The sequence below is a fragment of the Pieris napi genome, chromosome 3, assembly GCF_905475465.1.
Source record: "Pieris napi chromosome 3, ilPieNapi1.2, whole genome shotgun sequence".
In the NCBI taxonomy this organism is placed as follows: domain Eukaryota; kingdom Metazoa; phylum Arthropoda; class Insecta; order Lepidoptera; family Pieridae; genus Pieris; species Pieris napi.
The window spans coordinates 7,170,442-7,197,406 of NC_062236.1; the positions used below are offsets into that span (position 1 = coordinate 7,170,442).

The 26,965-nt window shown below is 34.5% G+C and overlaps 4 protein-coding genes and 1 long non-coding RNA gene across 8 annotated transcripts; 3 read left to right on the plus strand and 2 right to left on the minus strand.

Annotated features, from left to right (window-relative positions):
- Positions 1–615: 615 nt before the first annotated feature.
- On the plus strand, positions 616–1,955 carry LOC125063478 (U6 snRNA-associated Sm-like protein LSm3). Its single transcript, XM_047669946.1, has 3 exons — positions 616–765; positions 885–992; positions 1,748–1,955. The coding sequence occupies exons 1-3, from the start codon at positions 745–747 to the stop codon at positions 1,925–1,927; spliced, it is 309 nt and encodes a 102-aa protein (XP_047525902.1). The 5' UTR covers positions 616–744; the 3' UTR covers positions 1,928–1,955.
- On the minus strand, positions 1,940–4,652 carry LOC125063477 (U3 small nucleolar RNA-associated protein 14 homolog A). Its single transcript, XM_047669945.1, has 3 exons — positions 3,879–4,652; positions 3,495–3,687; positions 1,940–3,425 (listed from the first exon to the last, which is right to left on the minus strand). Exons 1-3 carry the CDS (start codon positions 4,526–4,528, stop codon positions 1,962–1,964), a joined length of 2,307 nt encoding a protein of 768 aa, XP_047525901.1. The 5' UTR covers positions 4,529–4,652; the 3' UTR covers positions 1,940–1,961.
- Positions 4,653–5,952: 1,300 nt separating this feature from the next.
- On the minus strand, positions 5,953–14,565 carry LOC125063117 (type-2 histone deacetylase 2-like). Of its 4 annotated transcripts, none has more exons than XM_047669336.1 (13): positions 14,176–14,563; positions 13,912–14,027; positions 12,707–12,772; positions 11,691–11,733; positions 11,121–11,206; positions 10,622–10,699; positions 10,033–10,116; positions 9,552–9,629; positions 9,221–9,313; positions 8,136–8,207; positions 6,622–6,731; positions 6,417–6,542; positions 5,953–6,165 (listed from the first exon to the last, which is right to left on the minus strand). In XM_047669336.1, exons 1-13 carry the CDS (start codon positions 14,363–14,365, stop codon positions 6,024–6,026), a joined length of 1,284 nt encoding a protein of 427 aa, XP_047525292.1. In that variant the 5' UTR covers positions 14,366–14,563; the 3' UTR covers positions 5,953–6,023. The 4 variants fall into 4 exon arrangements, with proteins under 4 accessions (XP_047525292.1, XP_047525291.1, XP_047525293.1 ...); XM_047669335.1 differs by having other exon boundaries at positions 11,121–11,204; positions 11,686–11,733; positions 14,176–14,559; XM_047669337.1 differs by lacking the exon at positions 12,707–12,772 and having other exon boundaries at positions 11,121–11,204; positions 11,686–11,733; positions 14,176–14,565.
- Positions 14,566–15,699: 1,134 nt separating this feature from the next.
- LOC125063726 (early boundary activity protein 1-like) lies at positions 15,700–24,055 on the plus strand. Its single transcript, XM_047670310.1, has 9 exons — positions 15,700–15,842; positions 18,091–18,176; positions 21,974–22,054; positions 22,167–22,438; positions 22,676–22,738; positions 22,880–22,992; positions 23,196–23,339; positions 23,628–23,754; positions 23,941–24,055. Exons 2-8 carry the CDS (start codon positions 18,095–18,097, stop codon positions 23,704–23,706), a joined length of 834 nt encoding a protein of 277 aa, XP_047526266.1. The 5' UTR covers positions 15,700–15,842; positions 18,091–18,094; the 3' UTR covers positions 23,707–23,754; positions 23,941–24,055.
- A 12-nt stretch (positions 24,056–24,067) lies between these two features.
- Positions 24,068–25,924, plus strand: LOC125063727. Its single transcript, XR_007119556.1, has 3 exons — positions 24,068–24,314; positions 24,942–25,026; positions 25,357–25,924. It is a non-coding gene; the product is annotated as an uncharacterized LOC125063727 (long non-coding RNA).
- The last annotated feature ends 1,041 nt before the right edge of the window (positions 25,925–26,965 follow it).

The following is a 26,965-nucleotide window of genomic DNA, read 5'->3' on the forward strand; positions in this document are numbered from 1 at the left end:
GCTTAATTGGAACGTGAATTAGTTTTCAAATGCATCAGAAGAGTGCGCTAAGTCAGTGTTGAAAAAAAAATGTTCTGAATAGAGTTAGCAACCTCATTAATGTATAAATAATGTGTTAAACAATAATAATTGTTTGAAAACTATGCATTGGTTGAAAACTATGCAAATGCATTTGAAAACTAATTCACGTTCCAATTAAGCTTCAGCATTATGCGGCATAGAGTCGCATAATGCTCTGTAATTGGAAAACGCACAATTTCGATCAATGCCAACTTAAAGAAAAAACACTAGCCACACAGGGGTCACTTTTAAGTTTTAGAACTCAATGATCAATCTTATTTCTAAATGTAGGGATTGAGTCCACTGTTTCTTTGCTAGCTTCCACTTGCTAGTCCACAGTCCACTTGCTAGCTTTTAATTTTACTGTTAATGTAATTTTTTTATTGAATTGTCTTTGGCGTTAATGACGGATTTTTGTTTATAATTTATTGCTATCTCTCTTATGTCGCTTATCGCTATATCAGTGATATTAGATATAAATTATAGTCTTCTCTTAATCTGTCAATTTGATAGAAGCGTAACATGTAAATTGTAAAACTAAAAATAAGCAATAGGAATTAGGATGAATTAATTACCGCTTGAAGTTCTTTTTTAATATATTTTAGTGCTAACTATCTAAGTACTCTCTAAAATCGAATATTAAACAATCGTAAAGCTATATCATAATTTAATTAGGACTTTGAAATGGCTGATGATGGAGAAAACGTTTGTATTATATTTTTATAACCCGACTTTATTTTAAATTGACTTCGAGTAGATTGATATATAATACCTTAATAAATTTTGCTAACTTTGAATTTGTTACATATTGAAAACTCTTTCAGGTGGCGGTGATGACCGTAAAAGAACCTCTGGACTTGATAAGGCTTAGTTTGGACGAAAGGATTTATGTCAAAATGCGCAATGAACGCGAATTACGAGGAAGACTGCACGTAAGATATTTTTTTTAAATAAAGCAAACGACTTAACTTGACTTCATGTCGGTCTTGAGCCTCGTATTTCACCTCGCTCCAAGTCGTCTCAGCTAAGAAAGCATACTTAGCGTGGTCTATGAAAATACAATTCAGTTTTGAATCCGCAGACATAGCTAATTCTCAGTTCTGAATCTTACCCTTAGAAGAGCATAACCCTGGTAATCAAAATGCGCACTAATGTATTTCTAAAACTTTTGGATCTTTACCTTGTGGTTAACTATGTGTACTCTCTATATGTATGTAAATAAAATATATAAGAGCAGTTATGGCGGTTTACTCATGGAACCTTCATCAGATTTTTTTTTGAGTGTAAAATTACATAAAAGTTTAAAAACTTGCTTGCATGGTGCAGGAAAACATTTTGAGGAAACCTGCATACCTTTGACCCAAAAGTTAGTGGTGTTTTTCAGGCACAGAAGACTGGTAACCTCCTTGCCAATAAAAAGACCTAGAAATGAATAGAAAATCTTAAGCTTTCTAATCTAATAACAAGGGTTGGTTGCCTTTGGTTGGTTTTTATGTATGCAAATATAAATAAAAGGAACTATACATGCATTGCTATATTTAATAAATGGTTTGCCCCACTATTTCTAAAACATCTAAAATGTTAACTTTGTTACATAAATTGTAGATTTAAATAACAAAACCGTTTTTGTCATGAGATAAAATATTAAATGGAAAAGTTTATCAGTTACATGATTATATTGTTTTAGGCTTATGATCAACATTTAAATATGGTCCTTGGAGATGCAGAAGAGACTATTACAACAGTAGAGATTGACGAAGAAACATATGAAGAAGTTTATAGAAGTACAAAAAGAAATATACCAATGTTGTTTGTAAGAGGTGATGGTGTAATCTTAGTTTCACCACCTGTTAGGGTTGGAGCTTAGCTAAATAAAACATTTTTTAATAAATAAATTTCTTTTATTGTTTACTAAGCAGCTTTATAATCTTTTCATTCTTAAATGTTTGGTTACGTTTAATCAAAAGCTGTTCATCATCCATGGGTTCTATTATTGTTCCAGCTTTCGTGATGATATTTGGTCGAATTAATTTTTTGTGAGCTGTTTCAGGAATGAAGGTATTACCAAGTGGAGCCCTAACTGAGGCCTCAAAATCACTTACTTTTGTAAATGGAAATGGTAATTCAGATACCTTATGTGCTTTTAGTTTAGGCAATTTTAATTCATTTATTATAATGTCCCCTTTATTTTCATCACGTCTTGGCATCTTAGGTATTTTCTTGGAAATAAACCTGTTATTTTTTCGCTTAGGTGCTTTTACTCCTATTCCACCCCAGCTTCCCCACCCTGGTAACTGCAAGTCAATTTCTTTAGGAATATCATTATCAATTTCATTTTGTTTTTCTTGTCTGAAACTTGCTACAACATCATCTTCCTCAAAAACTTCTTCTATATCAATTTTTGGAACAATTTGTTCATCATCATCTAATTCATCTAAGATGTTTTCACCTCTTGGAATTGCAGTGTTGAGATACTTGGGTTTTACTTCAATAAATTGACTTGGATCAATATTAGAATTATTATTGTTAGAATGGGCAGCTTGTTCAGATGGATATTGAATAATTTTTGTGTAAGTCTCTGTCTTTTGAGGTATATCTTCAGGTGCCTTAAGATTTGTCTCTATTAACTCTTCATCAATGATAGGCTTTGGATTATTATTTTTAAACATTAGAGATTCCAAATTACTAATATTGTTCCCTTTCCCTCCCTTTTTCTTAACAACTTTTAGTTTAGTAGATGATTTCTCTAATCGCTTGATGTTCTTCCTTAATTTATTTATTTTTATTTCAACTTGTTTCGCTACTTTAGTTTCAAATGTATCAAAAACCTCTGCAACCTTAATTTCACCCGATTCAGTACTATCGTTTGGCTTGATAATTTCAACCGTCCACTCGGATGTTGCTATAGGTCTTTTAATATTTCTGTCTTGTTTCGTAACTTTAGCATTCATTTTTTCCATTGGTTTCTTCTTGGAGTCACCTAAAGGGCTAGATGCCTTGGCCTCATCAGCAGTTTTAGGATTACTTGATTCATGAACATTGTTTGTTAGTGCACCCAATATATAATTTTTTTTTTTAAGTGCAGATAAATCACAAACTGTTTCATCATTTTCTTCAGAGTCACTGTCCTCTGTATGCTTCAGCACTTTTTCCTTTAAAAATTTTTTGTAGCCAAAATCAAAATCAGTATCAACATTGCTTTTGTTAGGTCCTTTCATCATCCACGGATTTGAAGGATCCTGAGCTAATGTCATATCTGGTAGTATCTCATTTTCATCAGCTTCATCATCAGTACTTTCAATATCTTGTGTTTTATGTGTAAGTCCCCTGCTCACTGCTAATTGCTCAGCTAATTGTTGTCTTACCTATAAACAAGTTAAAATTAAGTATTTATTACGAAAAAATAAAATGAAATATACAATTATTCTATTTACCTCTTTATCATATTTTGCTCTGACTAATTTATTTTTAGCCCACTTTCCTGTATTTTTATGCCTTAAAGTATGACGCTCAAGAGCTCTTGCTTTTTCTAACTCCTCCAACTTTTTTAAAGCTTCCTCAGGATTTTTCTCCTGTAATTCTTCAAACTCTTTAAGCTGTTCTTTCAATCTCTCCTTTTTAAGGATTCTGTAAATAATTATGATGTATTAATAGTTGTAGAAAAGTTACAAAGCTCCTATGTCTATCATGTAGCACATTACAAGACTTATTTGTTGTTCAGATCGAGGGCCACTGCATAGCTATGTGCAGATATGTGATTTATACCAATTATAACTATTTGTACTAGTTTAATATACCAGTATCATAAAATAACATACCTGTGATATTTTTTACTTTTAATTTTACTCTGTCTCTTAGCTTTTGCTGCTTTATATGATTGCTGAGCTCTCAACTTAGCCATTTCTTTTCTGTGTTCTAACATTTCTTCATAAGTCATAGGAAAGCTTTGTTCCTCTTTATTTTCCTCTTCAACTTCTGCTGGGGGGTCAATCTCATCTAGCTCTTTTTCTAAAGGAGATTTAGATTTTAAATTAGACAAGATTACTTTTGTAGGATGTTCTCGTTTGGAGACTGAATGTAGTGGGAAGGAAACAAAGTCCACTGTTCTGTTCCTTGCTACAACTGGATCCCATTTAGCCACTTTTTCTTTGGTAGCATCATACCCTGTTGACCTTTTAATTCGTTCAGCCTGTGGTTTTTCTAAAGGTTTGGGTAAAACCTGCCCTTGGTCGAGACTTTTTAATTTTTTTGTTATGATTGTATGATGAGCACTGTCCTTCAGAGCACTAACAACTTTACTCAAATCTAATTTATTTGAGCTTTTAATTAAGTTAAATTCTGAACTTAGATTTGTGGGTTCATTACGAGTGGGCTCTGTAATATGTTGCGTTTTGTCCAATTTTGTTATTGCACTCACTAAATGGTCGTGTTCGGCTGACACAAATTCTTGTTCTTGTAAGTCACTCATTTTTAATTATTTTTTACATTTATTTAATTCTTATTTATCATAAATTGAAATGCTAAAAAATAACTTGTTGAATATTGGTTAGAGTTTAGACACATGTTAACAGTTAACACTGACTTAACCAAAGATGACAATATGACATTACTTAATGTTAACCAAACTTCAAAGTATACCCATGGCATTTGTAATAGTTTCCGATAAAATTTAAAGCTATTCTTAATGTGACGCCCTCTTAAGTACAGCCCTGAAACTAAACTCTAACTAAAACGACAAGTATATTTTGATATAATAATTAATTGATAATGATCTAGCCTCAGATTGTATCCGTTTCTTTGATAATTTTTATTTTCTAGGTGATCAGCGGAGATCGAACCTACGACCTCAGACAGAGAGTACGCTGAAGCCACAAGACTTACACTGCTTACATTCATGTATTGTTTATTGAATATATAACATTATCTATTGCATTCATTAGTTTTTGTGTTTGTGAAGATTTTGTACATTAACAAACAAATACAATTGAATTAACATAACCTAGCCAGTACTAGCATAAAAGTCAAAGTCAAAGTTTACATTCTTGTAAATTGAAAATAATGCAATTGTAATTTTTAAATGTTATTTTAAAGAATCGTACAAACGTTAACGTCACATACGTTTTTTCAGATGTTTTTACAAGAAACGTACTTTTAAATCATTGGCAATCAGAAATCATTTATAACACCAATAAGTATTCATAGGAGTGATAGCATCAATTTTAATACATCCATCCTGGAATTAAAACTCATTTTAGAAATTTTGCATCAAAGTACCTAGATGCAAAAAAAGGCAATCTTATGAAGGTAGCTATGTACATACCTGAGGGTAGGCGTTTAAAGATCGTTCCCAATTTCAGTAACCATCCAGAGTACTGCTTCTTTCGATAGGCGGTAACGGTGACAAAAATCAACATCATCCCAGGTTTCTAACGGCGGATGGCGTTGCCTAAATATTTTTGCTCTTCTCATTAAAACATATTCTAATAATATAATATTATCATATTCTTCTATAGAACTTTCGACATCAAAGTATCTAACTACGTTTAAATTCATCACTAGATAGTAATAAACGTATCGCAGCTTGATTTCTGTGACAAACAGCTGTTACTGTATTAAATAACCAGCGGCCATCTTGTTAACCCACCGATACTGACTACTGACTAGTTAACTTTTTTGACTACTGGTTAGATATTTGACCATTAGTTACTCTAACCACGGATCAAAAAATGCATTCAGCATTTTGCTGATATTTAACTAATAGAATATTTAACCAATAGTTGAGTTAAAACCGGACCTAAGTGCATTTTGTGATTTATACGTAATTGTACTTATTTAAAAAAATATCTTGTATATAGATTCATAAACAACAGGTCAGAAAATAAGACTACAGAGTGTAATATTTGCATGTCAATTTATTTGCCATCCGTATTTTATATGTGAGATATATATATTGTTATTATATTTTACTCACTAGTGTTAGAATCTTCATTTGATGAGACGGGAGACGGCGGATCGATTTCATGGTTCTGTTGACGTAGCCTTTTAAAAATTTGACGATTGCGATAGAGTTTAATTTCGTCAACACAATTGGTTGTTATATATCTCCTGAAAAATATTATTATAGTTATCAAACTCCCAAAAAGATATCAATTATGGCTTGACTTTTGTTTACTTTCTATATATTTTTCATACAATCCCTTAACTTTAAGTTTTAGTTTAAACTATCTATGTTTTGTTTGTTTCATATTATGACACATTCATTCAATTTGACAAAATGAGGCAGTTTAGTTAAAATAGGGCAAACAATTTTTAATCTATGTCCTGGTGTTAGTGTAATTATAAGATTAGTTGGTTACCTTACTACTCTCTTTGGCACTGCGCATCTTTCAGATACCATGTTTGCTATGTCGTTCACAATGACGGGATCGAAGCACTTTGTTGCAGACCTATCGGCCATCGCTATTGAGTTATTAAGTAGTACTCTGAAATAGATGATTGGAATTAAATAAAACTTGTAGGTATGAAAGTTAAGCAACAAGACATCATCGAAAATAAATTTACCTTGGAAATACAGCTTGTAATAACATCCGAGTGGCATTTGAGTACGACGTCCAATCAATTTCATCTAAGAGTGGAGCTGGTATCATTACGTTACCTCTTCCGATAGGTATCTGCAATATATTATCATAAATAAGCATATTGGTACATCGGGAAAAAGTGTACCTTATATTAGTCTTAGGATTTACCGACATGAGTTGGTAAATGTTAGTATTTCTGAAAATACGACGATTTTTTCGAGCTTTTCGATCTTAGGATTTACTGCAGTTCGAGCGTTTACAGTAACATATACATTGATTACTATGAAAGAATTGTTTCCGTTACAATAATAATTTCAGGCAAGCAAATATTATGTCAGATGGGTTAACCTTTTAGGGTGAGGTTTAGAATGAGACTTAGCGCGGACTATCACTATCGTATGTCATAAAAAAAAAATCAAATTAAAATTTGATTTCAAGAACCCGCCAAAACTAACCCGCTAAAATTGCGTTCTCTAACAAATGTTCAGCAAATGTTTTATAATTATTTTTGTCAAAACTTATGATCTACAATTTACAAACTCTCTCACATTAGAAAGACATCTTTTCAAAATTCGAATGATGATTTACAAGTTACTTTACTTTATAACGCTTTAAAGCCATGTCTAACACGGATAACTCTCAATAACACTTTATCATACATCATATATCATCATCATACATACTTAGACGATTTGAGGCGGGTTTTTGTGGAGAGCGAAAGTAGTGTTGGTCTAGTGGCTTCAGCATGCGACTCTCATTCCTGAGGTCATAAGTTCGATTTCCAGTTGTGTACTAATGGACTTACTGTCCATTTAACACTCGTTCGGTCGGTTAAGGAAAAGATCGTGAGGAAACCGGCATCAAAAAAATCGGTGACATGTGTCACACAGAGATGGCTGACCTACTAGTCTATTAAATAAAAATGATCAATAAAACAGATGCAATCTTAGACCAAGACCCAAATAGGCTTGTAGCACCACTGGATTATTATTATTTCGAGAGCGATTATTAATATATCTTTCATTAAATAAACTATGGGCGTTACCGTATTACGCAGTACATGGATAAATTTAATAATTTTTATTAAAAATACGGTTTTCACATTTAAGTTTTCTTTTGTTTCTACGTACGTACCTACCAATTCAGTAATAGTTCCTGCAGATGCAGTATCGACTGTACCTGATTGGGTATAGTTTTGCTCTTGAACTAGCAAATTATGGGTATGTTGGTGACAATTTCCCATATTGGTCAAATCAGTTTGAAGTAACTTATCACAAATTAATTTACCTTTTGGATTATACTAAAAAAAAACAGTTTTGTTTGATAAATTGGTCCTAACCTAAATATCTAATAGCAGATTTATATTGATAGATTTATAGAGATACATAGATGTTTTTCTTCATCGTACGAGCGAGTATTGATACTTAGAAAGAAAAGTGATTCTAACCCACGACTGTTAATTTAAAACCTTCAAAATTTTATTATTCAGACACAAACCTCTGTATTAGTTTCCATGTTACTATATCTTTCTTGCGATCCTTGGCCAGTTTGGTCGTTTAGAGATGTAACCTAAAAAAATAAACTAAGAAGCTTCTTTCAATAATTGCTAGAAATTAATATATTCAATAACAATTTTTTTTAATGGAATCTGACAGCTAGGGGCGTATCTACTCAAGGACTTTTTGGGCTTCAACCCATGGCCCCGTGGACACAATGGGCCCCCAGTCCCCACTGAAAACAGTCGCTAGTTTCCGGTGGGAGTATTTGTGTATACGTGCGTCTATTACAGGGGACTTGCCCGTTATCCCACAGAACCCTACAAATTCACGATCCGTCCATGTTGACAGCTCAACTACTATTTTGACGAGTGTAGCTCAGCCAGATAATGATTAAACTATTTCATATAGGTAACTAGCAGATCGGCCAAGCGTTGCTGTGGCTAAGGTTTTTGTTATACCTATTACATAGTAGCAAACTATTCAAGGGAAACGGTAGGAGAACACCAGTCATGGGGACCACCATGCTTTTTTGGTGGTTATGCCATTAAATTGTAGCTTATGTGAAACGTTGGTACTTTCAACACAGCGCCATCTGTTAGAATTGGGACTATCAAATAATAAACAAATATTTTGCGATAAAATAATATTGCGGGTATAAATTGAGATGTAAGCTATCCTATCTTTTAAGTTGGATCAAAGTACACACGGTGTGCAAATTTGATTGATTCGGTATTTTAGGAGTACATAGCGGACAAACAACGTGACACGTAATTTATATATATTAAGATTTATTTACATAGCGATAAATTGCAACATCGAGTTGTTTTATTTTAAAAGTTTCGACTTCAAAACAAACAAACCGGAGGAATCTAAGGAAATCTTAGAAAATTTATCTTATTTTGATTGTGCCGTTTAATGTTCTAAAGGTCTGTTAAAACAAAAGTACTCCAGTTGTCAACGTATTTCACTAAAACATGTAGTTATCTATAGTAAATATGTAATTAGTGTAAATCAAACAAACAAACATATTCAGCGTTTTCCAGATAAATTTAAAACACTTATATAGTATGTTAATATACTAACCGGTTGATTTATTTCAGTATTACTATTCGAAATCGTCAATTCGTCGATTCTTTCCTGCGATAGATTACGATTTTCGTGGCTTTGTGATGCAACCTTAAAGAAAATTTTAATCTCAGATTTTTACTCACTTCATATTTTAATACTCCCCTTTTATGTCCCCGTCGCACAGTAAATTTTTGTTTTATTTGAACCTTTGAATCTATAATGATATGACAATTTGTCCAAATATTCCTAGTATAAAATAACAAACATACGTACTATTTTTTTTTTCTGTAAATCTAGTACTTATAATAGCTATAACTGCACTGGTATAATATATTTAGGTACGAACCTCTATATTAGCTGGAGTGTTATTGGCGACTCTTGGTCTTTCTTGTGAAGCTTGGCCATTTTGTTCGTTTGGTAACGCCTAAAAAATAATTAAAAATCCTTAGAAGCTAAAATCCTCATCAACGTTCCTAAACAATATATATAATTTGTTTTTTTTTTTTTTGGACCACAAAATTAGGACAAACACATGATATACATTGACATACATACAAAAATATCAAAAGCGGTGCCGTCCCTATAACATGTGGACACGACTAGATTTGTTATCTCAAGGCCTTCATATATTTATATTGCCTTAGCACAAAAAACTTAAATTTCATTTGTTTTCTACAAAAATGTTCTTGCATACAAGCTATGTACCATACATGTACGATCTTAGGTAGAGTGGCTACTTATTATTTCTAAGCCACCCAAAACTGTAATATGTTCTTATTCAGTTTCCTAGTAGGTACATTTAGTTATCATTTCATAAAGATACAAACCTCTATATTCGTTTCATTGTTACTATTGTCATTTGTATTTCTTTCTTGTGATATTTGGCTACTTTGAACGTTTGGGGATGAAGCCTAAAAGTAGGAATTAATATTTAAAGCTTGAAATTATATATTGAAAGATTTTCGATTTACTATATCCCATTACTTGGGAACATTATCGCTTTTTGTTAATTAAAACAAGTTACGAGTATCTTGGACTAGATTTTTCTTGAAATAAAAAATAAAAGATTTATGTAGTCTAAAATAATATGTATGAATTAATTTCTTGACCAAGCTCTTATATTTTATTAAAACAAAAAAATCAGCAGGAAATGGGAATGAAACTTAATTTAACCTCAAGAAGACACATCGCTTGCCACGGGGAACAAAGTCGTAAAGAAAATCTATTATTTTCAAGTAAATTAAAAAAATATTTTTATCCCCGGTTCTTTAAAATATAAAAAAAACATTTATTTACATACAGAATGAGTCGTGGTTATGACAGCTACTTCTATTCCTGGTAATAAATGTACGATTAACTGTGTGTACTTATATTCCTTTTTTTCGATTAGTTCACTTGTATAATATAGTTACAAACCTCTACATTAGTTTCTGTGTTATCGGTTCTATTTCCTTCTTGTGATGCTTGGTGACTTTGCTCAGTTCGAAGCGTTGCCTTAAAGAAAATATTATTTACATAGCTTCTTTCGACAACTGAGTTAAAAATTATTATAGTTTAATATCTTTATTTTTGAAAGATTTCAAAATCGAATGAGAAGGGACCTTTAACGTGAAATTGTTTTTAATTTAATCGTATAACATTTTTCTAACTCAATGTCTATTAAGGAATTGACTAAATATAATAAAATTCAGTGGCGCTTATGAAACTTGGCCTCAGATAGCATATTACAAGATGGTGATTGAAATATTATATGCAGGCGAGTCAAAGTCAAAATCAGGTCATCTCCTCACCATGTTTTCCTTAATAATGTGAGCAGTTGTTTACATACACTTGTTAAATCACACAAATAGCCTTACTTCTTGTGTTCTTTGTAACGTGAAGTTCTAAAACTTTTAAAGAAATATGAAATACATACCTCTGGATTGGTTGGAGTGGTATTAGAATAATTGTCATTTGTTTCTTGCAAGGCATTACCACTTTGTTCGTTTTGCGGTGAGACCTAAAACAATAGCAATATTTTGACTCAAAGATTATTATTAGTCATATATGTTAGTATAAAAGAAGAAACCCTATTAACAGCTTCGTGTCAGCTTTTATAAATTTACAGTACCTACTACCTATTAGGTATTACCTCTGTATTAGCTATGATGTTACTAAGCTCCGAAACTTAATATATGCAATAAAATAGTTTTAAGAATCACCATCAATAGCGTAGATAATATAATTTCGGGTTTCAACTGTAAATGTAGCATTCGCCCAAAGTTTTAATAAATGTTGAGATAAAATTACATCTGATTTCGGCTTAGGTGTTGAATGATATTTGTGTTCCGTTTCCCGGCTAAACGGTTTCTATTACGTAGGTTTCGTTTGTTCTAACAAATCGTAGTAAACAATTAAATAAATAAGTAATCTTACACTCCTTGTAGGGTTTCGAGACCGTAAAGAAACTATATTTACTTACAAAAATATAATTTATATACCTCAGCATCGGAATCACTGCTATCGAAGACATAGTCTACAGATGAGTTCTGGAAAAATATAAAAAAAATTAAGCTGGTTTTTAATACTAACTGATAGCTTTGCTTTGCTCCAAAATTGTTATATATTTCAGGTTTTTATTTCATACTGCATAGCACACACAAAAAAAGCTAAAAGGTAGTGCTTGAATAAAATCATATTTAAATATAGATGTTTCAACTATATATTATATACTAAATAAAACTTCATTAATATTGTCATAAACGCAAATTAATCACATTTTTAATTCGTCTAACGAGTCTTTTACAGTAATGAAAGCACGGCTACTGTAAAGCTTGTTTAATAATAATGTAGTTCAAATTACATAAAAACATATCTTCTTTATATATTTTACTCCCTTATATAAATGAAACGCTACTGATGACTATGTCAAGAGTAGTTATTATAAAAATATAGATATTATTTTTAATGGTGACGGTTAACTTTTAAAAATATGTACATTTACTTTTGCACATACCTAGGTACTTGATTGAACTTTTATATATTCCTAATTCCTATATAGAGGAATATATATTCCTTTCCATTAGCCATACGTAATAATAAACAAGTTTTATTTTATTAAACTCCAAGTCATCTTTTAAACTATTATATCCCTAAGATAATAATTATATCTACAGAACGGTGCATCTCGAATAAAGATAACGTATTTAACGAAGTACAGATAAGCCTTTTCATATTAAGAGTTTCGATTATTTCCATATTTTAATGTTCTAAAAATATGGTATAAGCAACAGTTAATTTTCTAAGTACGGCTGATAGACGAACTATGAGATGGAATAATAATATTTAAATAACATGTTTTTACGGAATCAAAACGAAAACGGCAGTCCACTATTTAAAACAAACTTGACTATGTTAACAGTGCTTTTCAGTTCGCATGATCACAGTTAAATGTAGCACCACTCCAATGCCCTTACGCGTTATCCGATAAAGTTTTCAAAACAAATGTTAATACATACAGACCTCTCTGTCACTGTTTTCCATTAAATCTTCTCGTCTGAAGTCACTTTCACTGATGAGAGGTAGGATCTGAAAATATATGTATTTGGATGGCTATTCATTGAATGGGTACTAATCTTAATATATATAAATTACGTGTCACGTTGTTTGTCCGCTATGGACTCCTAAACTACCGAACCGATTTCAATCAAATTTGCACACCGTGTGCAGTTTGATCTAACTTAAAAGATAGGATAGCTTATATCTCAATTTATACTCGCAATATTATTTTATATATGATAGTCACAATTCTAACAGATGGCGCAGTGTTGAAAGTAATGGCATCAACCCAATGGCCAAAAAAGCATGGTGGTCCCACTGACTGGTGTTCTCCTACCGTTTCCCATAGGTTACTACTATGTAATTTAACTAAAACCTTAGCCAGAGCAACGCTTGGCCGGTCTACTAGTTATTTATAAAGATTTGATAACTCTCTATGAGTGTTGCATCTTAAAAAGCACGCGTCTTTTATTTTTGGTTTGAGACATTCCGATCAGGAAATTCAAAGAAACCATAACAGGATAAATCAAATAAAAAATGTAATAATAATGCACAATTGTTATTGTAACAGCAGTGTTCTCGGTTTTCTTCCCTTTTTAGCAATGCAAACCAAACATAAAGATATTTAAAAAAAACCAGTGGCGCTGCAACCTTTTTGGTATGGGCCTGAGATGTTTCGGGATAATTTGTTATTTTTTCTTATAGGCATGTAGGTGATCAACCTTCTGTGCCCGACATTCGCCTTTTATTGGTCTAAGGCATGTGGGTATCGTTACAATGTTTTTCGGTCGTACGAGCGAGTGTTAAATACGCACAGTCAGAAAGTCCATTGTTCCCGGGATCGAACATACGACCTTAGGGATGATAGTTGCACACTGAAGCCACTAGGTCAATACTACTGAGTAGGTATAGAAGTAGTATAAATAACAAACATAGTTATTCAATTTATAAGAAAAATAAACTCGTCAAAATGCGAGCGGCTAATAAATACCATTTAACATTTGTATGATTAAAATATCATAATTTAATATACACATGTAGGGTGCATTACAAAAAAAATAACTTTTTCGTAAGCATAACTAATATTTTTTATATTAAACCATGAAATGTCCAAACTATAGTATACAAGAGTATGTATTATAATATAGTCATATTACGTAGGTACATACCATTTCAGCTGGTTTTTCTATTTCGTGCGTGTCCGTAACTAGTGGTACCAGATGTTGTAACTTTTTATCTCGTCCCAAAAAAACACCCAACATTTCTTCTAAATACCTTTTCACTTCTAAAATAAAAATAATAACAAATACAGCAAAACCAAAGTTATTATTGCACCGTTACTTGGTGTAACGATAGGACGGTTAACGGTCGTTGCCTACGATTCGTTACTTATTAAAATAGTAAATGTATTTACTTTACAAAGGTTAACCAACCTGAAATCTTATGAACTTGTCCTCTCCTCGGCTTTCCCTTAACACCATCTCGAACTAGAACAGTCTTCCCCTCGATTATCTCATTGCTATCTATCCAAGCCACATTTACCACGCCATAACTTGAAAATTCTTTTGTGTCTTGTGAATCATGATCCACCCACTCTACTAAAACCCATAAGCGTTGTTCCATGGTTGAAAGTTTAAAGTCCTATTAATAAATGACTAATTCGGTAATTAATTACGTCGTCCTAGTGCAATTTTAAGGTTAAAATCAATACAATAGATGCATGTGCTCATCCAGTTTCATACCCACAGAAACAAAGAGGGAAAAAGATTAAAAATAAGACACAAAAGGCGGTGTGATGATATATCTAGGTACGATAAATATTAATTTAAAAAACTGTTCATAAACTATTGCAAGTATTTAATAAATTATCATAATTTTTAATAATTTATTGTTCGCTTTACTGTCTATAAGCCTGTTATAACTAAATAAATATATAATTCGTTCAATAACCAGAGATTATTTTTCTACGGTCAATAAAGGTAGATCAAAATAAATTGAGAGACTCAAGCGAGAATTCTTGTGGGTACAATTTCGATGTGTGATTAATGCTTAGAGTTAGATTAACACGATCACGGTTTATAAAAATATGAATGTGTGTATGAATAAAATAAAGCTTTTTATATAATATCGATAAAAACTGTAAGTACAAAATTTTATTAATTCCTCCTTTTTTAATTTGATTGTTTTGAGAAAAGTGAAGTAATTTATTTAATTATAATTATTTAATTTTTGCTCATTATAGTTAGTGAAGACCGGCGACGTGTATTTTTTTTAATGAAAGGAGTAAAAAAAATCATTATGGTACGTAAAACGTGACATTTTTAATTATAAGTAGTTCATTTAATAATAAAAAAATTACATTATTAGAATGAATCAGCTAAATCAAATTAAATTATGCATAATATAACTATAAAAAGAATATTGTATTTTAAAATTTATTTTTAAAAGCTTTATACAAATACCTTTTTTAATTACTTTTTGTAAACTGAATACCGCGTTTATGACAAACAAGGTTTCACATCCCTCTCGTCAACTTTTATTCCCTCACACCCTCACCCCTAAATCCAGGTATATGGGACACGAGAGAATTTACTACCATAATATACTTTTTAATGCATTTATGATGCAAACGTTTGACTTGATTATTCTTTTATATTATATATTGGTTCATAAGAACGTATTATAATTGATAGCCGAGCTTTAAGGCGTAACAGTTATTGATTGAAGTTCATATAGGGGTAATTATAAATCAGCTACATGCCACCAAAACAGATGCTAAACTGTATCTGCTTTTCAGTTGAGGCAATCTATCTTACAAACGTTGTGAAAAACAAAAAACTTGTCGATTAAAAGGAGTGGCGGAGAGTTAATGCCAGTTGTTCTCTTCCATTCTACGCCCTTGATTTGAGAACTGGCAGTAAATGTAAAATTAGAAGCATTTAATGTATATTTCTTTTTGTGTACATTGTATTACCTATGATTTTGACTTTTGACATTTAAGATTTAAAACACATTTTTAGGACGCGTGCGTTGGGATCATGGAATATAGAAAAATATATTTTAACACAGTGTGTGAGTGGACGCTAAAGCAACGACAATGGTATTATTCTTTTGTTAGTTCAATAAATCTTACTTGCTAAGGAAAACTTTAGATTAACAGACGACACTAAGCCCTTACTTTGGCTATATTATGTAAAATTATTGGCGATGAGTCTCGACTGTCAATCATACCATTAAATTTAGGTATACTTTGAATTGGCCTAGTTCAGATGAGTCTTCTTTGAATTACAATAGATTATTATTAGATAAATGTAACATAATATTTATTAAAAAAAATACAAAACGAAAGTTAGTTTTTTTGCTGTAAAATGAAAATTACCTTTATATCATTAACAATAATTCTTCATGCTCATACCTATAGCTCAGAACCTATAGGTACTTATAAATACTTGTCGCATAATAGTATTGTCAGCGATTACAAATGTTAGCAGGCTCAATTATTGTTAAAGTTTAAATAAATGTAAGGGAAAAATGGATGGGCATAATAACTTTTGATTACATCAAATAAGTAGTATGTAGAACATTTCATTAAAAGTAGGGCAGTGAAAGCTAAAAGCTAATGAAATCAAATATGCCTGTAACCATAAAACTATCTGGATGGATAAACCAAACATAAAATAAAATTATTAGTACCTACAAGGCATTTCTTTGAATATTCTGTATGTTCAAAGCAATTATGATCTGGTACCAGTCTGTTCATACGTCTCGCTCTTTTCTATACGGTGAAAACGAGATAGGGAAAATGCTAGAGGATTTGTTTTAAACGCATCATCCCCAAACCTAGATAACTTTGTTCCATTTGCAAATTCGGTCAGTGTCTTCCGGTTTCTTGAAGTTGAAAGTTCTAAAAGTAAATTTAGTGTCAAATTTGGTGATACGTTTTTCGAGTTAAGTCAACTTTCTAGTGTAAGTAAAATAAAACATTTTATTTTGTTCATTGCATATTTTTCTTAATTTAAATAATGTCTAACTAACATTATTTGAGATTTTATTTTGATACAAAATAATTGGGAACATATTTATTACTTTTTGGATAGTGAAAATAATTGCTGTTTATAAAATGAGCATTTGTTTTGTTGTTTGTTGAGTAATTTAAATATTTACTAAATAACTGTGCTAAATTCATAGTGTTTTATGAAAAGCTTCAAGTCAAAATAATTGGACACAAACAGTTAGTTTTCAGACATTGCCATAACTACGAACATTATTTATTAATATATTTGAATCTTTGATATGGCAATTTAAAAAAAAGTTAAAAAATTCACCATAAATTTTCCTGTGAAATAATAACTTTAAAAAAACTTGTATGAAAAGAGTTAATGTATTTATAATTGATAAACAAATAACTAATATACAAATGAGCAGGGCTTAATTAGGTATTGTCATTACGACACCAATTCAAATCGCCATTTTGTTATCGCCGCTGCATTTAGTTAAAACCATAATTTATAAATGCGTATCAACAAAGCTTCGAAGTTTTTAGGGCGTTTTGAATAATTTAAAATATAAAAGTTAGCGGCATTTATTGTAAGATAGAAGACTTATTAAATGAATAAGTAATTTATCTTATTAAAGTTATATGTAAACAGTAGTAGTATTTAAGATGTTCATTATTAAAATTTTCATGAATGAAAAATTCTCGCGTCGCGTCTACGTTTTACCGATGAAAACTATAAATATAAATTGATTTTGACAAAACCTCCTGTGCATAAATAATCTTTTTAATAAGTATAAATTCGTTTACTTTAAAAATATAAATTAATTGGTTGTTCTTTACATTATTCATTTTAAAGATTTGTTGCTAATTGAAGTTTGCTATGTTTTTATAAATGAATTTAAATTATTAGTTATGTTGTTAATAATGAATTACGCCTTTTATAACCACTAAGTTAATGTTAGTAGTTAGTGTTTTCTTTCTAAATATTTTATGAATTCATAATTTTAGGCAAATTTCAAGTACATAATTATATAGCTCGTAACTCGTAAGGCGAGCTCTCTCTTAATAGGTAGGTAATTTGTCAAACCGGTTGTAGGCAATGCGAGTACATCTAATAGGATGACCATTGTAAACAATACAAGTACACAGGTACCTGATTGGACTTACATCCCTTTTCGGGCTAACAATGCTTCCAATTGTTACCTGCAGTGGACAAATGGTTAATACTGCCCGCCCTAACGATGGATACCTACTTTAATGCCTATTTGAAAGTTTAAATTTTTCGTTATTTTTAGCATTTTGAATTAACGCAGTTTCGACGTCATAATAATTTAATTATTTATATTTATAGAAGCATGTCTCTGCTAGCTAAGGAGATCGCAACTGTACAAGCCCTGTTGAAGCTTCAGGGATCGAAAATCCCTTTTCCGCCCAGTGGTATGTAAAGTTGATGTTCTATTTAATCAAAGTCCTTGCCTTAATGTCCTATAACCCCTAGTTGGGGCAGAGGGCGTCCACAGTGAGTCTCCATCGCGTTCTGTCTTGAGCCTCGTATTTTACCTCACTCCAAGTCTTTCCGGCTCTCTTTGCCTCGTCTGCGACTGTACGGCGCCAGGTTTGCTTGGGACGGCCACGTTTCCGCTTTCCTTGCGGGTTCCAATCAAGCGCCTGCTTGGGAATATGATTGGGATCCCTTCGGAGTGTATGGCCTATCCAATTCCACTTGCGTCGTTTGATCTGCTGGCTGATCGGGGTTTCTCGGCAGCGCTCCCAAAGTTGCTCGTTAGAGATTTTTTCAGGCCAGTAGATGCCCAGAATACGGCGAAGACAGCGGTTGACGAAGACTTGGAGTCGGTGCGAGATGTCTTTGGTGACCTTCCACGTTTCACACCCATAGAGCAGCACAGACTTGACGTTGGATCCGAATATTTTAAACTTGATTCGACGCGTCAACATCCGTGACTGCCATACAGGCCGAAGTTGTGCAAAGGTTGCTCGGGCCTTGGCAATGCGTGAAGTGATGTCCTCTTCTGTACCTCCAGTTTCAGACACGACGCTTCCGAGGTAAACAAACTTTTGAACGCTTTCTACGTCCTCTACACCCATCCGCAATGGGGTGCGATTCTCAACTCCAACACGCATTTCTTTCGTTTTCCGGGTGTTGATTTTGAGTCCCGCAATTCCCGCCTCGCGTTCCAGGTCGTCCAACTTAGATTGCATGTCGCGGTGCGTGTGACTTAACAGACATAGGTCATCGGCATAATCCAAATCTTCCAAGATGTTGGTTAATCCCCACTCTATTCCGCGGCGCTTGTTCTGATGTGTGCGATGCATAATCCCGTCGAGAACAACCAGGAAAAGTAGTGGCGAGAGTAAGCAGCCTTGACGGACGCCCGCATGCACTTGAATATCGTCTGAAACGAGGCCGTCGTGAGTCACTCTACAAGAATAGTTCCGATAGCTGGCCTTTATTAGGTTAATTATCTTTGGCGGGACACCAATGTTAGAGAGTCGCGACCATATGCTGCTCCATCTCAGCGTATCGAAAGCTTTTTCGAAATCAACAAAGGTAAGATAAATCTCCCTCTGCCATTCTGATGCCTGTTCGAGAATGATACGAAGAGTATTAATTTGGTCAGTACACGAGCGATTAGGCCGGAAGCCAGCTTGTTCTATGCGAAGGAGAGGCTCGACGGCTCCAGACAACCTGTCCAAGATAATTCTGCAGAAAACCTTGGAAGGGGCAGAGAGCAAGGTGATACCTCTCCAATTGCTGCATTGGCTTAGATCACCTTTTTTGGGCACAGTTATAAGAAGGCCCCTGTTCCAGTCCTCCGGAAGCTTCTCGCTGGTCCAGATTTTGCCAATCAAAGGTGTTAGCGTGTCGACTGTGGTAGCCAAGTCCGCTTTTAACATTTCTGCAGCTATTAAGTCGAGACCTGGTGCTTTACCAGTCTTAAGACCCATGACCGCTCTCGCTACCTCATCACGTGTGGGTGGTTCGACGTCGATGTCAAGTAGCCTGGGTGGTGGAGAAGTATATTGCGGGGCATCTGACGTAGACAAAGCTGTGGGCCGAAAGGTTTCCTCAAAGTGCTCACGCCAGCAGCTCGTAGTTGCCCTTCTGAAGTTACGATAAGCTGACCATCTTTTGATTTTAGAGGCTTCTTACGCTGACTTCTCTTCCCTGCCAAGATATTAGTAGCTTTATAAAGTTCTCTCATGTTGCCGGTGTTAGCGGCAGTTTGAGCGTGGTCAGCAATACCGTCAACCCACAACCTTCTGTCATTACGCGAGCTGCGATAGATTTTCTTACGAATCTGTCGATACTGCTGCCTGAGGTCGGCTTGCAGTAGCTAGTCGTTGGTTCCTAGCAGTTTTAGGTGGAGTTCCCTACGGTCGTTTATCAACTGCCAAGTGGTTTGTGACATCCAATCCTCGCGCGGGTGCTTAGTGTGACCTAAGACGAATGAGCTGGTCTCTGTGTAGGCCACTTTGATGCGTTTCCACTCTTCGTCTATTGAGTCATCGTCAGCATGCAGTCCTGTGAAGCGGTTACGAAGTTCAAGCCTGAACTTATTCATAGTTTCAGGGTCTCGCAGTTTAGTGACGTCAAACCTTCTTCCAGCCCTACCAGGAACACCGGCTGGTCGCGCAACCGCAACCTTAAGTCGCATTTCGGCAACAACCAGATGGTGGTCGCTGTCAATATCAGCGCCTCTTCGGTTTCGGACATCAAGGAGCGACGAGCGCCAGTTCGAACTGATAGCAAGGTGGTCAATTTGGTTTTTCGTTAAGCCATCAGGGGAGTTCCATGTGTACTTATGTACATCTCTATGAATGAAAAGTGTCCCACCGATGGTCAGGTCATGGTGTTGGCAAAACTCTATAAACCGTTCACCATTCTCGTTTCGCGCACCAAGTCCGTGTTTTCCCATGTTACGCTCACAGTTGCTGTTTTCGCTTCCAACCTTTGCGTTAAGATCCCCCATGACGATCACAATGTCTTGTTTCTTAATACCTTTAAGTGTGGCATTTAGAGTGTTGTAAAAGTCATCCTTGGTGTCTTCCGCAGACGTGTTGGTGGGAGCGTAACACTGCACAATGGAGATCTTCCGGGCTCTTGAGTTGAAACGGGCCCAAATGATTCGGTCTGAGATCGGTTTCCAGTCCAAAAGGCTTTTCTTTGCGGAGTTAGAGAGGAGGAAAGCGACACCATATTCAAGGTCGTCATCCTCATTTTCCTTCCCGGAGTATAGAAGAGTTAGGCCTTTGGACGTTCTCAGTTCGCCAAAACCATTTCTACGCACTTCGCTTAAGCCCAGTATTTGCAGATTGTATCTAAGCATTTCTGCTTCTGCTTGTGCTAGTCGAGTGTCGTTGCTAAGCGTTTTTACATTCCAAAAAGCAATTCGTGTCCGTGATTTAATGCCAAAGGTCGTCGGTAAAAGATCGGTCCGGTTTCTCACTGTTTCGGTTTCTTGAATCATTGATGGTTTTTCAGGCAAGCAGGAGATTAGCCCACTGTGCCCTAGTCTGATAGTGGGGCTGCCACTTTAGAGCTTCCAGACAAGCTCGGTTTTATGCGGGTTACCTCCCTAGTGAGTAGATTCTGTTTTAAGGCGCAGAATATTCGCCTTTTGCCCTGCATCCTCAGCTCAACTGCAGCTCTAGGTAGTGGGCACGCGAAAGCGTGGCTGCAGTAGGTCCCAGGGTGGACGACTAGGACGTGGATGACTCGGACTGGCCGGGGTTCTGCTTAAACTAGTGTTCCACTACAAAACACAGCAGCTGGTTTTATTTGGCTTTTTCTAGGCAATGCTGACCTCACTCCATCAGCGATTCCCACCAACACCATCCCCAACTTCCCACCCCAAAATTTTAATCAAAGTACCTATTCATAAACATTTATTACAATCATTGTAATAAGAAAACAACAGTAAAAACCCGTAAATGGTATATACAATCTCAAATTCCCATTAAAAATATATTTCTATTCTGTTTGAGAAGGCAAGCAATCATATTTACGACGGTTTATAAAATTTTGCAGAAACATTTTGTTTGTCCACGCCATTGCATGTCGGGGTTAACTATTGTTTAAAACAAAAGAATACAATTTTACCCACATTCTACCTACTCTTGGTAAATATTTTGTATTAATGCTTTCGTAAGCTACGTTGGTACCGTTATATCATTGCCTAGTATGTAGTAGACTCTAATACTAACACTTGCAGAAATGGATATCGCCGATATATTGGCCGCTAAAGCCTTATTAAATCTTCGGGCGACCTGCAATCAAGTTCCTTCTGAGAATTGTAAGTACAGCATTTTTTGGTTCCTTTATTTCTATAGCCAAAATACAATGTTGAACAATATTATTTGTGGTTAGAAATTTGATTTTCCTTGATTTATATTACGAATTTTCAGCTGATAACCAGATCATTAACGTACAATCTGTCAACATACGCAATCAAACGGACGTAATACCAGGTGGTAAATCTGAATCTTTATCACATCGGACTCCCCTGAAAGGTATTCAAAATATGAGTAAACCAGTTAAAACTGAGATGCCAAATATAGAGGACAATGAGGAGCTTGAAATATCGACGGGGCCTTCTACTGTAGTTGCATCGAAAGGACGACGTTCTACGATGGAGAGACGCAGGAAGAGATGCAGAAGAGTTCGCACAAGCACTCCAGTAAATATCTTATCACACTAGCTTTGTTTGGTGGATTTATGTGTAGGCATTAGACCAATATTGATTTTATCCTTTCTCGGTTTCAAGAAATACAGGCAACCAACTCATTTATCGTTTTTTGCACTCTCGCTTAGGATTAAAAATACAAACTGGAACATACTACAGTTACACTTGTATATATAGTACTCAAAAACGGGATTAAACTATATGATATATTATAACATCTCTTTTCAACAGGAATTATCTAACAGACGCCGTACGAGTAATTCACAATCAAAGAATAAGTGTGGAAACAATATGGTAAGTAACTATTATTGTATTGCGACTTGAATATGATAAATAAATATTTTATTTCTTTTAAATTAGCTGTGTTTTTTGTGAATTAAAGTCGAAGTTTGTTTATTCACGCAGAAACATAAAATGATTTTAAGTTTTTTATAGGTTCGATTAGGAGAGGGATATGCCATGGTCCCTAAGGGAGTCCTAGCGAATATTAAGTGGGAATCATATAAAAGCGCAACAAGAAAACTATTAATAGCTGTTTTCCCTCGCGAGTAAGTATTTTTCACGTATTACGTAAATAAATTATAACACAAGTCTGGAAATTTTTCGCATTTCTGATATTATAATATATGTATTAGAGACTTGGAAATGGTCGAATTTAAATGTTAACATGTTAAAAAACGTGATGACTGATCGATCCTATCTTCTGTGGTCTTATCCTAAAAGATATGATAACCTTTGCTTTTTATTGCAGAGTTCTGGCAACGCACTCGATGTCAGGAAAAAGGTCTCCAGCGTTTCCCAACAAACCAGCAAAAGCGAAGCTCGACCCAAATGTCATTAGCGATATTATTAAAACCGTTATGGCCAAATGTGGCGTAGCGGAAAATATAGTGAGGTAAATCGTGGAAGCGCAATTATGTCCATTTTTAATATAATATGCAGTAGGTAGTATAGCAGTCACTTGTTTACTTAGAAACGTTTTAGATTCGAAATGTATTTCAACAACAACATTCTTCAGATTCAGTTTAAATATTAAAGCGGTAAGTAACATTACCAAGCATCTATATGCAACAATACATTCAATTGTTTATATTATTGTCGCTGTCAAAATTTACGTGCAAATCGTTGCATTTAGTTAATGTCCAATATTAAATGTATGTAGGCTTCTATTATATTCTTTTAGGATGACCATAACAACGAAATGCGCCGACGAAAGTAAAATGATGCGATACCGGCAGAGACAAGAAGAGGAAGAAGATTAAGAGTAATTTTTTATACACAGCACTAAACAAAAAATATGTCTTAACGAGGTACGGTAATACATTGTGTATTTCGATTTTTTGGGGATATGGGGAATGATAAAACTTTTACAACTAAAAAAGAGAAAATTCCGAACAAATTGAAACAAAACTTAAAAATAACAGATATCTAATAATGACGAAATAAGAGGAATGTTCAAAATAAGAAAAGAGTAAAAAAATAACGTTTTTTTTTAGCAAACTATGGTTAAACACAACACCTATACTGCCCATAACAGGTAAAAAAACAGTCTTCTAGTCGAACACGATTTTCGAGATGACTTTAAAAAAAACCAAGCTGTTCGTCTCTGTACTTCGCGAGCAAACAACATCTGTGGTGAGAAAACGTTGAAGAGATTTCTGCCGTGGCTAGTAAATGAACTGCCCGGTTAAATGAATATTTTCATATACATATATCGCGTTCCTAACAAGACTGTAATATTGTATGATTTGTGTATTATATATACTGTTGAATAGATATATGTTAAAAAATATAATTATTTGTAGAAACATGTCTCTGTTAGAAGCCTTATTGGAGCATCAGGGATCGAAAATCCCCTTTCCACCCAGAGGTATGTAAAGTCGATGTTCTATTCAATTAAACGTATTTCTATATATGTATAATTAAAATTAGGTCTATATATGAACATTTATTAGATTTTTGTTCCTTCCTATCCGGTGCACTCTTGACAGAGCGGTCGTGATCGCTATGAAGTGGTAATAGAAGGGGCAGATGGGATGCGCTTCACGACGTTTCGCCATCGTTGCCTATTAGAGGTCATCCTGCTGCACTGAATGAGTGAGTCTCCTCCTTGGTCAGTCCAACGCGTAGGTGACCTTCCGCGCGGTCTAGTGACTTCCACCTTCCCTGGACGACAAGGCGTTCTATGGACTGATCACCACGCCGAGATACATGTTTTTGTTAACAGTATATAAAGTCCCATATTCGCATGTGTAATATATTTCTAAATGTCTGAGAAGGTGAGAAATCATTTTGTGCACGCTAAGGCACTCACTCTAAGGCAAGGCTTAAAACAAAATAATTACATTTTATCCAGATGTACGATTGGCAAATGTTTGTATTAATGCTTTCGTAAGCTTTAACATTAGTACAATTATATCACATGCCATAGTAAAAATAGTAGAAGCTTCTACAAATAGTTAGAATAAGATTTGCAGTGTGTTTATAATTTTTGCAGAAGTGGTTTTCACGGAACTTTGGCTGAATATTGGGTGCTGAACCCTTTTGAAACTTCGAGAAACGGACAATCGATGTCCTTCGTTGTAAGTACTTTTGCGTGTCTTAATTTCTTTAGCCAAAATTAAATGTTTTACAATATTTGTTGTGGTTAGACATCTTGAATTTGGTCATTTTGATTTATATTGCGAATTTCTTAAGCCCAAGCCTCTATGTACAAATAAACACAATAGCTCCCAATATCCACTAAACAACTGCACTTTCAACTACTTTCAATCGAAAGATATCTAGAATTGAGCTATGCTATCAGAAAATAGTCCATAAGCCACGTATTAATCTGGGAAGCTAAGAAACGAAGCAAAGTTAAAAAAAATCATTAAGTTAATACAAAAAATATTCGAGAATTTCATTCGCAGAATTGGACGAGAAACGCGAGGAGCACAGCAGGCCGGGAGATCTTGAAATGTCTCCAAAACTGTTATTCACAGTTCTTGCTAATATTATGTATATTCAAAAAAACTTAACTGGAATAAAAAGGGAATACAAATGTATGATGTCTACATGAGTCATTGAGCTTTTGCTGATGTTGTCCTTTTAATCGCCGAAGCAGCTAACGATCTACAAGTAATGATAAAATCTCTCTACCAAGAAAGTATACAAGTCCGTCTCAACCTGAATATAAAAAAAAAATACGACGGAGAGACGCACTACGAGACATAGAAAAGCTCTCACAAGAACCCCAGTAAATATCTTACTTCTTAGTTTTAAGAAGTAAAAGCAATACGTTAATTATTCTTTACTCTCTCGTATAGGATTTAAACACAAACAGACAATACATGCTACAGTTACACTTGTATAAATATAGTAGGTACATAAAAGTACCTGCAAGTGACAAAGTTATTAACAGAAGAAGCTTTCTCACAAATTATTGCAGAGAATTTATGAAAATTTTGTTAACATATAAAAGAAAAATGAAGTTTAATCAAGCAAAATCTTGAAATGCTGAAGTGCGATTTATAATAAACACCTCTTTATCTTCATCATCTCATGAAGAACAAGCAATGAAAGTGAAGTTCTTGGAATTGTTTTCTATCTCTGAAGCCTATGATCGACGGGCGAGTAAGACCGTGGTTTTAAATACCGACGAACCTGGCTCGCGGCTCGTTGGTGCTGATCGATTAAGGGCCTGATCGACGGACGAGTAAGACCGCGGTTTTATGGCTGGTCGGTAAAGCTCGCCAGTGTATCATTGCAAAACCACGGTTTTAATTACCGCCGAGCCTGGCTCGCGGCTCGTCGTCGTGTTATATTTTTTACTCGGCTCGCCATGCAATACCGCGTGTCGATCACGGCCGGCGAGCCGAGCCGTCACTTTTCGGTGACAGCGCTAGAGGACGGATGTGCGCCAGAAGAGCTGTGTACCTAGTACCTACCTACAAACTTCGCGTGCGTGCTCAGTCCGTGTCACAATAATGGATCTACGTACTTGCAGCCATGACTTTATAATACAATTTATAAATGCCTTTCGAGACTGTCCCTGTTTATGGCAAACTAAATCAAGCGAGTATAAAAACAAAGCAAATAGGCTTGAAGCATATAATAAACTCGTGGATATTGCAAAAAAATATGAACCAAACTCGGATATAACCGATATTAAGAAAAAAAATCATTAAAATAATAAAAAAATAAAACAAAGAAATAATAAAAACATAAAATTTATTTATCCCATGGCGAGATAACACAAGGCTTCAGACTCGAAACAAGACATGTTTGCTACTGTTTTGCTTGCTAATCGATCAGCACCAACGAGCCGCGAGCCAGGTTCGTCGGTATTTAAAACCACGGTCTTACTCGCCCGTCGATCATAGGCTTTAGCAAGCAAAACAGTCGCAAACATGTCTTGTTCTCTTTCCGACACGCGGTTTTGCATGGCGAGCCGACTAAAAAATATAGCACGACGACGAGCCGCGAGCCAGGCTCGGCGGTATTTAAAACCGTGGTTTTGCAATGTTACACCGGCGAGGT